General features: G+C 37.6%; 2 protein-coding genes across 2 annotated transcripts in view; one reads left to right on the top strand and one right to left on the bottom strand.

Annotated features, from left to right (window-relative positions):
• Positions 1-426: 426 nt before the first annotated feature.
• LOC134805318 (diamine acetyltransferase 1-like) lies at positions 427-5,414 on the bottom strand. The gene is made up of 4 exons (XM_063778638.1): positions 5,223-5,414; positions 4,073-4,124; positions 2,984-3,189; positions 427-2,267 (listed from the first exon to the last, which is right to left on the bottom strand). The coding sequence occupies exons 1-4, from the start codon at positions 5,319-5,321 to the stop codon at positions 2,097-2,099; spliced, it is 528 nt and encodes a 175-aa protein (XP_063634708.1). The 5' UTR covers positions 5,322-5,414; the 3' UTR covers positions 427-2,096.
• A 7,660-nt stretch (positions 5,415-13,074) lies between these two features.
• LOC134804798 (transcription factor BCFI-like) overlaps positions 13,075-16,334 on the top strand; it is a 53,986-nt gene continuing 50,726 nt past the window's right edge. The window contains exon 1 of the mRNA XM_063778047.1: positions 13,075-13,469. Within this exon, the coding sequence (XP_063634117.1) occupies positions 13,427-13,469 (43 nt within the window). The 5' untranslated portion in view covers positions 13,075-13,426. The remainder of the gene's footprint in view (positions 13,470-16,334) is intronic.

Raw genomic sequence — 16,334 nt, 5'->3', positions numbered from 1 at the left:
ACGGATAGCGGTGGCACAGTGATAAGGGTCCGTTTATCACACTTCGCGTGAAATTCTAAAATCATTCAATTTAAATTGTGAATATTTTAAAATTTGAAAAAATATGAAGTTTTTTCTCCAGTAAGTACGTTCCTACAATTTTATTCCCATAAACAGAAGATCATTTCATGTTTGCTAATTATAGATATGGGTAGGTATACGAAAGATAAGAAGAATATTTTGTATCCAGGATCATCTAGGTCCGTGCATGATTGAATGCAATTGATGTAAATTCTATTAATTCGATGCTAAAGCTCTGTTTTCCTATAGTATTTTTCAAACTGGAAGGATACGATGATAGATGATGATATACTGCTAAATTAAAACGCAAACCAAATTTTGCTATCAAAATATTTATTTCGATTACCTAGGTACAATAATTGCATGATCTGCTATATATATACATATGTATGTATATGCACAATATATAGTTTTATTTTTTATTTATAAGTTCTTAGTGTTTTTATTATGTTATTAAATAAAGTCTTCCATAACAATGATTGAGTGAACACATATATTTAGTCGATCTATCTTTATTTATCTTTTTCACATTTATCAGTTTTATCACAGAGCTCAATACTTAGGTACTTAAATATAAAGTAAGTTGGCACTTATAACTTAAAGCTCGACAATGAGTCCACATCTTCAAACAAATTCTAAGCACACTGAAAATAATAGGTGAAAATAACTTTTTTTTCAAGCTTGAATCATTTATAAGTGGTTCGTGCATGAGGTCCGAGGAATCGCAGTGTAGCGGTTTCTATCTTATACCTTTAAACGAGCAATTCTTGTTTATTTATTTATTTATATATATATTTCGGGGATCTCGGAAACGGCTCTAACGATTTCGATGAAAATTGCTATATAGGGGTTTTCGGGGGCGATAAGTCGATCTAGCTAGAGGTCTTATCACTGGGAAAACGCGTATTTTTGAGTTTTTATATATTATCCGAGCAAAGCTCGGTCTCCCAGATATTACTTACCTAAATACAACAAACTCACGGCGAGAAAGTTCCGCCAAAAGGATTACCAACTGGGGGCCGATTTTTGAAATTCGACCGCTCGATTTCGTGTATTTCGTTCAATAATATCTCCACTACTAAGCATTTAAATTCTACTAATAGAATTGAAAACGAGTGGTCAATACCACTAGATTCCCAATTTCTATCGCTCGTATTTCTAAAATTAGCATTTCGCCGTTTTCCACCGATTTTCGTGTGACGAAATCGAGCGATCGAAATTCAAAAATCGCCCCCCTGTATTCACGAATTAAGTGAACCGTCCACGTGTGTTTTCATTTGCGTTCTCTGTATGTTTTCGTCGCCCCCCGACTAGAACGCGGGCGACTTTGATAGTGCAGCAGCGGTGGGTATCATATAGGTACGTTATTAGGTATCCGTGAGGTGCTGAAAAGCACCTGCACACCCTCATTCTTATAAAAATAAAGTTGGGTACCTACAGTTAATTTCGAATACTTCGCCGCTTGGCAACTTATGCTGCATACCGTATGTATGTACCTAACTAATAAAAATAACACAAAAGGGAAAATAAACCGAGTTGCTTTGGTCCCAAATATTGGTTCCGATTAATATAAGACACCAATATGGTAGTCATCGATAAGGTCTACCTTCCTCCATACCCGCTGATAAGCAGTGATCGTTAATTTTCCAGCAATTTTGGTGCATCATTGTTGGTTAAAAGCATCTGTATGCCCTACTCTACGTGGAATAGATAATTAGGGTTAATAACAGTAATATTAACCTTAACCAATCCCCTCCCTATCCTTTATTTTTACTATGCTGCACCAAAATTGCTGGAAAATTAACGATCACTGCTCATAAGTATATACCATCACGCACCGCAATTGTTGCGCCATTTAGGGTCCTAGTTAAATTGGTTGTTTAATACTTACGCTATAGAATTTCCAATTTAATAAGAACCGTAAATGGCATAACAATCCCGTGTCGTGACTGTACCTACAGAACCTACACCTCGGAAGAAATCAGTCAAGAACTCTGTCTCGTAGTGAAATAATTATCGTAGTATTAATATATATTTTAGCTTCCTGAAGCGAGAGCGTCGATGCAGTCGCGGTCCAGGCGCAGCGCCGTACGACCCTCGGTGACGCGCAGGTCGCGCGCACCTAGCCGGTTGTAGAATGCCAACGCGTTGGTGTTGCTCTTCAACACATGCCAGTCTATACGGTTCACGCCTTCGATTACCGCCCGCTACTAACCAAAAACAGATCATTAGTCTATCACGCGACAAGGATCGTAATGTATATCAGAGAGAGGGAGCCAAACTAATATTTGCGTCTGACAATATTGTGGAGGTAAAATGATGACGCTTATCCACATCGTGGCGAACTGTGTACCTATCTTGTTAACTCAATCGAAAAGCATTTGATTAAGGCTGTAAAAGAAACTGCACATAGGTACGGTCAGCATTAAATCTATCAATCTCTAACATAATGTCTCGTATATATGTGTCGCGAAATACATTATTATTTATAGTAGTGTGTACCTGGGTACATTACTTTTCACCACACCAGTTCGTAAAGGCTCTCTTTATTATTGAAAACTGATGATAATATTGCATTTTATCCACAAGAGTGGCAAAGCAATTTATGCATCTTTTGAGTTGGTTCCTCATGTTGCCTGACGGAATTGACTTTAAATGATAAATATTTAATAGGCTTCGTTTTGATTTGGTTTATAACGTTTTACAGTTAGTATTTTCCTCGAGTTAGTGTGGTGAAATAATTTTTGTATCACTCGGTAGCCAACTTTGTTTAACACTGGTGCCTTGAAACCATCACAACGCTCAGAATTCTACTTTTCGAACCAATCGCTACGCACATGGGTCAATTTTGGAATCGTTCGCTTGCTCGGGTATCAATATTAGCACGAGGAGTAAAAAAAAACAAATTAGAACTACATATTACCCGACTGAGCTCCCTCATGAGCATAAGACCGATGCCTTGGCGACGCGCCGCGGGCCGCACGAACAGATCCTCGATGTAAAAGGCGCGGCGAGACCAGCTCGAATACGCGCGGTTGCATAGCGCCGACCCCAGCACTACGTTGCCTTTCTCGGCCAACAGCACGAAGAACCACGGGTGTTCACTGTTGAAACCATCTTCCACTAGATCTGTAATACATAAACACAATGCGCTACAGTTTACCCATCCAAATCTCACTATAACAACTAAAATAGGTACTAGGAATGCTAATTGAATACATTGGGTTGAAACAGAATCAGCATCGTCCAAAAACAACAACTCAAGATCGCATTTTCGAAATTTGAGTGCGCTTGCTTGTTAATGCAAATTACTCCAGTTATTTTACGGACCATCATTTCAGTCTTGTCCGCTCTCGTCCGCTCAAAGCTGGTTAATGTATGAAATTCGTCGTGGGTCCTTTCTCACTGAAGCGAAAATGCTCACATAGGTTCATAACGCATCAGATTTCATAAAGGATTTCCCAAGACGGCTACACCAATTTGTATTTAACTACATAAGTTCTCTGTTTCAGAGGAATTGTCATCATGTCACAATTTAATGATGGAACTCTATAGAAGTCGAGGACTCTATAGAACTTCAAATGTAATGATTTGGGTACCTATGTTTTAAAGGAACTCTCGCGTAAACACTGTTTCATATGAAGTATAACTGCTGAAGAAAACCATAAAATGACTGTTTTGACTTAAGAATCATTTGTGAAAATTACAATGTAATTACTTACTTAATCAATTTACTAAGTAATTACTTAATTCTACCACCACCACCACCACCAACCACCAGTCTAACTAATCGAAGAAGGTAATCTGTTAAGTAAGTACCTATGTCAAGTAGGTACATGCAAATATAATGGAGGTATGTAGGTGCGTTAAGTTAGAATGTAGGTGTATGGAGGAATACATTTACAAAACGAAAAGAAAAGCAATAGTTTGGATTTAATATGCCAGCGAAGATTTAATATAAACTGAATGGGTGCCCAGTGATTTTTTTTTACAGAATATACTTTTATCTTACCTGCCACTGTTAGTTTGGGACCATCGGGAACTCCTTCATATACAGCCAATTCCTGAAATGATAAAATAATTATTAATATCACTGTACCAAAAGGTACAATATACTTACCTCAAAGTGTAAAAAACAAACGAACCTACCTAAAGTCGACTTAAGTAGGTACTTGAAATTTTTAGGATTCCGAAGCCAAAATAGCAAAAATATACTTTCGCCATGTGCGTCTGTCCGTATGCCATAGCCTTTTTCTCGAAAAATACATATAAGCTATATTTAAATAAATGGAATTTGGACCATAAGGCTTATTTTGTGAGCCGCATCTTAAGGTTAGATATTAAAAAGACAAATAACATACAAAAAATACAGCTTTACATCTAAAGGTCGGAGAGGTAACTTATTTCTATGTTACTCGTAGTAACTTATTTCTATGTTCTCTGATCCGCGTAGGTACCGACAGATTGACCTGAACCCTAAAATAGTAGGTAAAGCTCTATTCTCTAATCCTCTAATCCAAACTGTGCGGCGTATCCTGACGGAGGGTTTTATTGATTGACGGGATTGAAATTTCATTGTGTGCTGTATTTTTTCTTTATTGCTTTTGAATCTTCTTTAGTTAATTCGAATTAAAAATAGTTACTCTGCCTTTGGCGTTAAAATATACGTATAGTGCAATGGTGCTAAGTTGCTAACCACCAATCTTTTGTTAATTTGTATTTGCTGATTGGCGTTTTGTATCACATTTATAAAACCAATATCCGAATAGTAATAAACAGTGATCGTTAATTCTCCAGCAATTTTGGTGCATTGTTGGTTAAAAGCATCTGTATGCCCTACTCTAGGTGGAATAGATAGTTAGGGTTAATGACAGTAATATTAACCTTAACCAATCCTCTCCCTAGAAAAAATTGAAGAAAGTCCTTTATTTTTACTATGCTGCACCAAAATTGCTGGAAAATTAACGATCACTGGTAATAAATAAAATAAATTAATAATCAATCGTCATCATCATCAGGCCTTTAACATCTTGACAGATGATTTATGCAAATAATCAATAATGCATAGATAATTTAGCTATTTTAATCATTGTAACCATATAGAATGTACATAAATATTAAATAGGTAAACATAGTTGGACAAGATGTGAAAATTAACTCACTTGTATCATATCATGGACAATCTTCATGTCTTCAGGGCGCGCTAGGCGGATTGTTATTTCGACCGATTCCGGTTCAGTACTGTCAGCATGATCAGCCATGTTAATTACTGGTGCTATAATGTTGCTGAGCGAACGTGCTGCAAGCTGACATGGCAGGCGGCAACTAAACAACGTGTTGCGTCCTCGAGCCGCGAGCGCGGCCGCCGCTCCCTCCTCTCTAATGCCGCGAGTCCGGATTATACGAGCCGCGACAACGTTGCGCTTAGGTTACTATCAAAACCATTATCATACCTACTGTAACGGTGTCTGTAATATCGTTATTTTCGTACTTGCTTGCTCAAAAATATGCGATGGGTGGCTAATATTTACTACACAGTAAGTAGTTAAATATTGCAATTGATATGATATTGTTGTGAATGTAAAAAAACAACACGTGACTTGGCCATTTGATGATTTGATATGATTCCAATTGTAGGTACTTACCTCTTTGATCTAATAACTTTCACAACGAGGAAATGCCGCCAGCATCCTTGGTACAATGCCTCAAGGGCCTATTTTAGATTTAAGCTAGTTATTATTTAATATCTTTTATATAAATAATTGTAAGTATATAGAAATTTATAAAAAATAAAAATAACTTTTTGTGCTGAGAATGCCTGAAATAGCATAAGGTTTACTCGGGTAATTCCGAATGTCGAAAACTGTCGGATAATTCCGAAAGAGACTTTTATTATGATGGAATTAAGGGTGATTTTCATCTGAATTTCGGAATTATCCGACATTCGGTAATACCCGAATACACCTTAACACGTTCGTGCGTTTCCATGAAAATATGATGGTACAGGATTATTCACTACATCCGTATTACCCGTTAACTAAAACTAGACGGCAACGCTACTGAATAGGTACAGCTAGTGAAATTGAATTGAAATTTAATGCCATTAAGGCATTAAGTACCTATCGTTTTGACATCCGTTTTTAGGATGTTGACTTTGTGAAACGATACCTATTGGTTTTATTAAAACTAAACGATATAGGCGTAACGTTCAAAACATAATTATATTGTGATAAAACGTTATCGAAATCCTTTCACACCCGTCCCTACGCTATGCATACTATACATGTATAATGATATAGGTACACGCTATTTATCAACTCCCGGACACCCTACATGCATAGAAGTCATACTTACTATAAACTCTTTTGGAAAGTCTCCCAGATAAGTATTCAATTAGAGGAAACTTAAACCTATATATTTTAGAGGAAATTAAAACCTGTATTTGTGTAAAAAAATGTATTTAGTAACATATAATAACGGCCCACGTTAGCTAGGAAGCTGCATCTATCTGCTAATAAATATAATATCAACGCGGACAATAAAACCTAAATAATTCGATTTTAAGTCTTAGTGAGCCGTAGTGAGAGTATATAAATAAATAAATATTTTATAGGACAATTTTACACAGATCAACCTAGTCCCACAGTAAATTAGTAATATTGTAATTTTTTTTGAAATCTGACATAAAATCTAACTAATCATGCAATTACTTAATAATCATCATAATTTTGTAACTTTATCCTACACGACACGAATGACATAATATATCCAATAATAATATTCAAGGTCGTTGCTCCAGAATAGAACGTATTGTACATGACGCACTTGTACATATACTGCCATCTGTAGGAAACAATCTGAACTAGTTCACTGCGTACCTTCACAAAGTATTTCCGTTCGTCTACTGATTTGATACGTTTCATAGTTTATGAGCTTGATTATAGATGGCAGCATTCGAGCTTTAAAAATCTGTCAAATATGGTTAAAATACAGATCAGTTTTTATTAAAATTCTAATGCCGGTCGCTTCTACTTTATATGCATAAAACGGTCAACATAATAGAGTCTGTTTAGAAAGAGAAGAGTCGTGGATTATATGGGAACCAATACATTCTACGACTCTTCTCTTTCCGCACATACTCTAACAGCCCTACCAACTACACAAAACTGAGACAGCTACAGTTGCTCTATCTTATGACGCACCAACGAAAGTTTGAGCAAGATGTTGGCTTTATACAGTTAGAGCTTATAAAGTTAGGACTAACTGCGTAAAAGTCTTGCTACCTACTGCGAGATCTAATAACTTTTTAGTATTAAAGCTATATGTGCTTGTTAGTCTTGGCAACACTAACATTTTACATGGAATGTTTTGGTACTTACTACCAAAAAAGCTGAATTTTCCCTGAATGGCTACAGTTGTCTCGTGGCTTACTCTTTAGAGTACCTAATAGAAATAGAGTAGGTACATTTTGTTTATAATTTTTTTGACAGCACTAGTTCCCCTTGTATGGAAACTCCTTACGGTCACGTTTTTTACTTTCTACTCAGCAGATACCATGCTGATATCAACTGATATTAAATATATCTGAAATAGATGGCAGCACTAGTTCGGCTCTACATGAAAAACGTTTTATAGAGATGAGTATGTAGGTACATTGTTTGCCTGTAACCAAACCTGTAACATAGGGTGTTGGGTAATTAGTTGAACTTCCTATCCGATGTAATAAATGAATATGTATATGTCGCAGTCAAATTACAAAAGGCGTCGTCATTTTCAAACGTGAAACGTTATGCAAATTGCTGAAGGCAAATTGTTAATGCGCTCAATAGTGTCAACGTAAACGTGATGGTTGCAGGGTTGTCTGACGGTGACTATGGTTTACTGTTTTATCAATTTATATTAACTTTTATACCACACCACCATCCTCACGCCCACCAAAATATCAAGGTCAGCCAAAACCGAATGCGGCAGGTGGTTGCCGAAGACGACCAGCAAGCCAAAGCTGCGGAGCCGACTGTAGTGACCGTGCTTCGTCACGCGAGGGCGGAAGGGCTGCTCTTCCGCAGCGCCGGAGCCACCCAGATCCAAAAGTCTCCGCTACCCCACGACTCCTAATAAGTCCGACGACCTTCAGATTTGATGGACGCTCCAGCGTTTTTCATATAGTTTTGATGAACAGCGCCACGTTTTCCTAGGCTTCAAGTAACTCGATGTTGCCATCAGACTGAAAACGCTCATAAGACGATGGTGTGTGTGGCTATGTATGCGCGCTAGCACTAAGCCAGAAACGATGCCATATTCACAATGCTTACGTCGTAGTTGCACTGGTGCAGGTTTAGATTCAGCCAGCAGAGTTTTTGAAAAATCGTAGCGCCTTTTTCGGTCACGATACGGTTGCCAAAAATTTTATTAACAATCTTGACGCCTTTCTCTAGTTACTTCATCGATACTAAACCTGATTTCTTGATTTTCCCATGCCACCGTTGTCGCGTAAACAGAGGACGCTGGTTCGATTCCAGCTCTGGACACTGGAGGCCTTGATATTTTTTTCTTTCAAATATGACATTTATTTCGGTTTACCGATTTCTTGACTTTCTCTCGATAAAAAAATAACAAACATAGGTCTAAAACGCAACTTAAACATTTGTAATAATTTATGCACAAAAGCTAAAAATATGAGAATTGATTCTAAAAATGCGCAATTTTATTTTTGATCGAACACATCGATTATATTACGAAAATTACATCGATATTACGAATATACAAAAACCATATTCGTGATCCGCACGCCGCACCCACAGCCATCTCGGTTACGCGTGAGAGGAGAACTTGAACCCACGGGGACTAAAGGCAGCCACCCCGCCAGTGTCAATCTGACCATTGTGGACTAAACGTTATTGTCAAAAAATGGATGAAATACACCTTTTTGTGCCATAATTTGGTACAGTAGGTACTTAAAGCGCGGATATGTACCTATAATGGATTCATTCTAGATTTCAATGTATGGGCAACACGGCAAAATTTGTAATTAAGGTTTATTGCTGCTGTGTTATACCTTTAGGTGAGTATATTATAAAACACTACTCTCCCGCCCCCTCCCCCGTTAGCGTCACCCCCTCCCCCCTTAAAAAGTGTCCAATTTTACAGATTTTCTCAATTTTCAGGAAAACGATAGAAGCTAAGATAAAATGGTCAAAGACTAAATTATTTATTAATAATTTTCCTACAAATAAGTACTAACATTAATTTTGATGCGAGTTATAGTTTTCAAGCTATGGTGCGCCAAAGTTTTAGTCTAACCTGTTCACTTAAAAAACCGCAAAAGATGTACAGGCTAGCAGTTTGGCACACGCATACTAGAGGTCAAAACAAAAATTTTGACCCCCAGTTCCTAAAAAAAAATCCCTTAGGAGGGGAGTGCTGAGTCATTGTTTTTTTTATATATGGGAATTTTGTTTTTATTTCAGAAACCTATCGTGTGTGGTATCATATGAAAGGGCTTTTTGAGGCGATTCTAAATATATATCACATCATTAAATTTTTTTTTTATTTTTCAATTTTACTAAGTGATAAAGTCCTACTTTAGTTCCTATTTTACGAGACTTAATGGAACTATACTGCAGATACGGTGCATATTAATATTATTAATCATACAATGTACAGTTCCATTAAGTGTCGTAAAATTGGGACTGAAGTAGGACTTTATCACTTAGTAAAATTGAAAAACTAAATAAGAAATGCTAAATGAAATTATTCTTAAAAAATGGTTTTTAGGGTTAGATATGAGGATATCACGTATCGTTTGTGGTATATTGTACGAAAAAAAAATCAGCCATATCGTATCTGGAGGAGCCCAAACTTGGTATGTTTTGAAAATTATTTTTGTTTTAATAAAAAAAAAATGGCGGAAATGTAATGATGTGATATATTTTTAGAATCGTCTCAAAAAGACCTTTTATATAATACCACACACGATAGGTTTCTGAAATAAAATAAAAATTGCCATACAAAAAAAACAATGACTCAGCACTCCCCTCCGAAGGGAATACTTTTTAGGAACTGGGGGTCAAAAATTTTGTTTGGACCTCTAGTATGCGTGTGCCAAACGGCTAGCCTGTACATCTTTTGCGGTTTTTTAAGTGAACAGGTTAGACTAAAACTTTGGCGCACCATAGCTTGAAAACTATAACTCGTATACAAATGAATGTTAGTACTTATTTGTAGGAAATTTATTAATAAATAATTTAGTCCCTGACCATTTTATCTTAGCTTGTATCGTTTTCCTGAAAATTGAGAAAATCTGTAAAATGGGACACTTTTCAAGGGGGGAGGGGGTGACGCCAACGGGGGAGGGGGCGGGAGAGTAGTGTTTTATAATGTACTCACCTACAGGTATAACACAGCAGCAATAAATCTTAATTACAAATTTAGCCGCGAAAAAATCTAGATTGAATATATTACTATAGCGTATTCTATCCTTCTTCCTCGCGTTATCCCGGCATTTCGCCAAGGCTCATGAGAGCCTGGGGTCCGCTTGACAACTAATCCCATGATTTGACGTAGGCACTAGTTTTTACGAAAACGACTGCCATCTGACCTTTCAACCCAAAGGGGAAACTAGGCCTTATTGGGATTAGTCCGGTTTCCTCACGATGTTTTCCTTCACCGAAAAGCGACTGGTAAATATCAAATGATATTTCGTACATAAGTTCCGAAAAACTCATTGGTACGAGCCGGGGTTTGAACCCGCGACCTCCGGATTGCAAGTCGCACGCTCTTACCGCTAGGCCACCAGCGCTCTACTATAGCGTATTCTATCATCAGGAAGTAAATAAAAATATATTTAGAATTTTGAAAAATGCAATACAACGAAGTACAATTAGTTATGTAAATCTTAGAAGATACTTAATCCCTAACCTCTATGACGTAAGGACGACCTTGGGTCTATGAACAGATCCCATGGCATGCAGGCAACATAAAATGAAAAAGCCGACGAACTCGAACGAACAGGACCAGGGGAAGCACTGCGGCCTTAAACCTATAGTATCCCCAAAAGCCTAACGAGACTCATCCTAAAGACGTACCGGTATTACAAAATCAATTGAATTTGAAGAGAAACACCAGGTTTGACTCGTTCAAGCGCACTCATGACTAGAGATGCCCCGAATAGTGGTGTTGGCCGAATACCGAATACCGAATATTCGGCTCCTCTCTCGGCCGAAGCGCCTAATATTCGGTGACCAAATATTCGGCAACAACGTTTGCTTAGATATAATTTTCATTGAATGGAATTAATAAATGTAGTAGGTATACCTAATGGCTAGAGTCAATCAAATCAGGCACATGATAAAAATAAAATATTTTGTAATCAACAAATGCTCAAAAAACAGTCTTCGTATTTAACAACTTTCCAAGAATATATTTTAAATATTAAATATACCTAGTTTGTGGTTATTTTTATTGTGTAATTTTTCTTTTTAGGTAGGTGCAACAGATATTCGTTATTCGGCCGAATAGTAGGGAACATTCGGCCAAATACCGATTATTCTGCGAAGTGGCCGAATACGGAATAGTTGCCGAATATTCGTGGCATCTCTACTCATGACTCACTTCTGGGAAAGTATATTTTACTCCCGGAGGAGTTTAAAGTTTCTTTAGATCAAAACGAGTCTATAGTTGTTTGAAGTTGCAGAGCTAGATCGAGAACTGTAGTAGGTCACAATAGATTAAGAATGGTCGCAGTGATGCCAGTCATATAAAGGCTTGTACAAAAAAAAGGTAAAGGCTTGTGAAAGAAAAATAATTGTACTTAATAACACTTTAAATAAAATCTTAATGTAAGTAAGTACATTATGATCCTTAACATTCTTATCCCCAACCAACTAGGTACCAATTCATCACTACTAAACATCACGTCCAACCTAACAACATCTTCATTAAAAGGTGAGAATATACTGTACGTCGTCATCCTCCTAGCGTTGTTTGCCACGGCTCATTTGGGGAGCCTGGAGTACGCTAGTAAAGACTTGACACAGACATTAGTTTTTACGAAATCGACTCACTCGTAACACATCTATGTTTTAATTAAAATATGTATAGGCCTTTAAAAATGGCCCGCATACAAGAACAACCTGAAAAAACACGCAAGATGGATACGATATAACATTCATAGGCTATTTTGCTATTATTAAGTTTCTAACAATATGAGTTTACCTATATATGTAAGTACATATATAAGTTTCAAATGTGATCGAACTTCAGGCCTTAATTCACGAAGAACTAGGTGACAATATCAACAACTCATATTTTATGAATCGTCGAGTTGCTTCCATTTTGCGTAGGTACTGGCACAATCTATTGACGCGGAGTTGTCAATACTTGTATTTTAGGGTATTCACTACTTAGGGGTCATCCATTAATTACGTCACACGAATTTCTAGGTTTTTTTACCCCTCCCCCCCTCCGTGTCACACTTGGTCACATTTAGCAAACCCCTCCCCCCTGGTGTGACGTCACATTTCTTCAACGAAATCGGCAATTATTCATTTAATATTATATCAAAATATTTTTGACAAAAGAAATATTAGTAATTTTATAACCCAAAACTGATTAAGAAATAAAATTAAACGAATAAAAACGATTATTGTTTCAAAAACTTGTTAATTAAATGTATATTAGCGTATAAAATAATTTAAATACATTTTCGGTTACTGATGAAGTTAAAGTGACGTCACAAAGTTTGTGACTCCTCCTCCCCCTTATCACAACATGTCACATTTTCTTGACCCCCTCCCTCCCCCTAAACGTGTGATGTAATTAATAGATGACCCCTTACTTGCCATATTATTTTTTTAATAATTATTTTTCTACACATAAATAACTCTATTGACAATGACTTAAGCTTCAAGATGACATGTACTGGGACCGCGTCGAGCACCAGTACGTTTACCTACCTTATTCACCAATTCTGACGACATTTTTTGGATAGGAGAAGATTTGGTAGGGGTTGGTGTCAGGGTGTGATGGAGCGCCATTTGTCAGCAGACGGAGGACCGGGGGCCGCGGGTCAGGCGTGTCGGCGACGTCTTCGGTTGCGTCAGCGCGGCGGGCGGCCGCGCGGCGCGAGGGGCGCGCGCGCTGGCGCGCCGGCTCTGCGCGCCGCCCGGCGAGGACTCGCGCGCTAACGACCGCCGCGCGCACGCGCCGATCCACGTCCCGCGGCCGCGACACTCGTCTCTTCTGCAGAGCGATGTGCTCCAAAGTCAGCCACATACAGACGGACGCCTGTCTCATCCGGTGATGCTGCACTCGGATCTTACAAACCTACTCATTCCCTTCACCACGATAACGATCGTCTTTCGTGCAGATGGAGACCATTATGACGACCACTAAACACGAATATCACTTCGGTAAGTTTCATTTGACAATTATAAACATTATTATGAACTTTTTATTCTGCCGTGGCTCTCTATTTATACAAAAAGAAACTTCCCCATTGTTGTCCACCAGTCCCACTAAACATTCATACCAATACATAGAGCATTAAAAGCGATTGTAGAATAATTTTGTAAAATTTGATAAAGATATACATTAAGAAAAATATATCACAGAAGAAGCTACACTTTTTGGAGGAATAGCGAGTCTCATTGGAGCGTAGCGAATTCGTAGCACCCCTGCCTGCTACGATAGCTCTACGGTAAGTTTATTCGTTAGGAGATAGGAGGCTAATTTTTTTCTTGAACTCTGTTTTTACATCCCAGCTACTAAGATGAGTGAAAAATGACAGTTCGATTGCCCAATCGACTTCCCCATTCATAGTATCTAGACGAGGGGACACGAAGGACATAATAAATCAGATAGTTCATATTTTTCATTATCTCCCACTAAAATTACAGTAAGCAAATATCTAAACGTCTTTACTTTACCATACAACTAAGGAGTACATATCAACAAACAATGATTACAAATGCAATTTTATTATGCAAATTTGACTAAAGATTCACATTATCATTTGGTAACATGATGTACGTATTCACTATCAATACACCAATTATGAAAAAATTAAGAACAATTATCTTTTTGTCAAATAACATTAGGTACGTAAGACGAATATCCGATAAGAAAATAAGCGTAGGTACTTACGTACCAGTGGTTTGCCAGTGGCAAGGTTTTATAGGTAAGAAATATTTTGTGCCTACATGATACTTCTGGTATTAATTAACTAGCGACCCGCCCCGGCTTCGCACGGGTTAACAAATTATACACTTAAACCTTTCTCAAGAATCACCCTATTGATAGGTGAAAACCGCATGAGAATCCGTTCAGTAGTTTTTGAGTTTATCGCGAACATATTTACAAACACACAAACAGACAGATGCGTCGGGGGACTTTGTTTTATAAGATGTATTGATTGTTAAGATTATAATTTTACTCTGATGTAAATCTGGTGGAATTGTTTGTGTGAATTGCATACTTAATTTTTAAGTGGTAAAATGTAAAGTGCGTATTTAACACATGCACTGTATGGACATTTAACACATCCACTACCTGCCTGAACCGTCTCCTAATTTGAACAAGTCCAAAAAATACCGCAATTGTAACGTTTCCGCAATCAGTGACAAATTAACTTGATTTAACTCTAGAAATTGACAATTAAGACCTAGATAATATGCCATATAATTTTCCATACCTATCTAAGATAATTTTAATTAGACGAGAAACCTCCTACATGTCAGTTTATTTGGATTTTTTATATATAATACACACATATATACAAATACTTATATACTTACATAGAAAACATCCATAACTCAGAAACAAATATTTGTGGTGAACACACAAATAAATGCCCTTACCAGGATTCGAACCCGGGACTTCCTGCTTCGTAGGCAGGGTCACTACCGACTAGGCTACGAGGCCGTTAAAAATATAGGAGAAGAGTGTCAGATTTTGGCATATTTTAGTATAGCAAGAAACATTATATGTTTTAGTGTAATTTCTTGATTAAAGAAAATGCAATGAGGATTTCAACAAGATAATAAAATTTTAAATGTAAAACTCCACAAGATGTCATATTCAATCACTCAATAGATTCAATATACATATATCGTCAGCTACCTTACCGCACGCAAGTAATAAGTAAATCCGTTTTTGATGTATTTTCGAAACCCATGATAAATAAGCATTTACAAAAAATGCCGTAGTAGCGCACGTAAGACAATGGTTTTAAAGTAAAATACCTGAGGGGGCCTATTCTGATTGTACTAACAGGTTACGGACTTGTTATGGTTATGATATGTCAGTGTCAAAGACTTTTATTGTTCATTAACCCAAATCAAGTGACATTTCATTAAATCTCACTTGAGTAGATGTGGAAAAAGGATGTTTGCAAAAACTGGTACAGGCAGGCGTGGCTCACTCCGCGATTTCGTCGCTTTGCTACAGGTAGCTAAAAGTCTTCGAGCAACACCGGCTTCCGACACATCGGAAGGGAGGGGCCCAAGCGATATCTCACCGTACAAATCTTTCTGCCATTTTTCGCGGGGGGAAAGGTGCACACAGTCGCACTTCTCACACACTTACATACAAAATCCAATCTATAATGATGACACAAATCTGGCAAACCTCGATCTCTTTTTGTGTACGGACGAGTGACAAGTGTCACAACACGCACACTATCACATTTTCGTTGAAGTATGTTATTGTATTCTGAGAGATAAGAAGTCGGATTTGTCGCTCGACCGATCCGCAATTTGTACTGAGCGAGCAAAATCGATAAATCCAACAATTACATGAGACTAAAATACAATAATTGTGTTTGAATGTAATTAAACGTATGATATGTAAAAAAAAATATTACATGCGAAATGTAACACTTTCTTTTTGTAAATTTGATGTCCCCGACCTCTTTTTATAACAAAAAACCGAGCAAATAGGCATTTTTGTGCAGCAGTGTTCACGCGCGCGTCTGGACTCGGTCTAGTGAAAAATCCAAGTGCAACTAGTTTTATTACCCGCGCTAGATTAGATTGACGCGCTAATCTTGTACCTCGGCAGAGGGGAAATAGTGCGAATGCCGCCTCCCTTCCGTGTTGCTCGAAGCTAAAAGTACATCCGTTCCACACCAATTTTGGTGGCTAGCCATAATCCGCGCGTGGCGCTGTCGCCACCTAGCGGCCATATCTGTCCTGATAGTAACAGACGCGTTTTGTTAGAGAGTGAGTCTTCTGTACCTAGTACTATTATTTATTCGGTGGTACAGGGATTGAGGCATA

The sequence above is a fragment of the Cydia splendana genome, chromosome Z, assembly GCF_910591565.1.
Source record: "Cydia splendana chromosome Z, ilCydSple1.2, whole genome shotgun sequence".
Classification (NCBI taxonomy): Eukaryota; Metazoa; Arthropoda; class Insecta; order Lepidoptera; family Tortricidae; genus Cydia; species Cydia splendana.
Note: the sequence above shows the minus strand (reverse complement) of the source record. Positions and strands in the feature narration are given on the sequence as shown.

Bases quoted from the DNA above. Each gene is read 5' to 3' on its own strand.
- LOC134805318 (XM_063778638.1), bottom strand. From the start codon at position 5,321: ATGGCTGATCATGCTGACAGTACTGAACCGGAATCGGTCGAAATAACA. The intron at 3,190-4,072 runs GTAAGATAAAAG...TATGTATTACAG, and splicing joins TCCCAAACTAACAGTGGCAG to ATCTAGTGGAAGATGGTTTC. The intron at 2,268-2,983 runs GTAATATGTAGT...TTTGGTTAGTAG, and splicing joins TCATGAGGGAGCTCAGTCGG to CGGGCGGTAATCGAAGGCGT.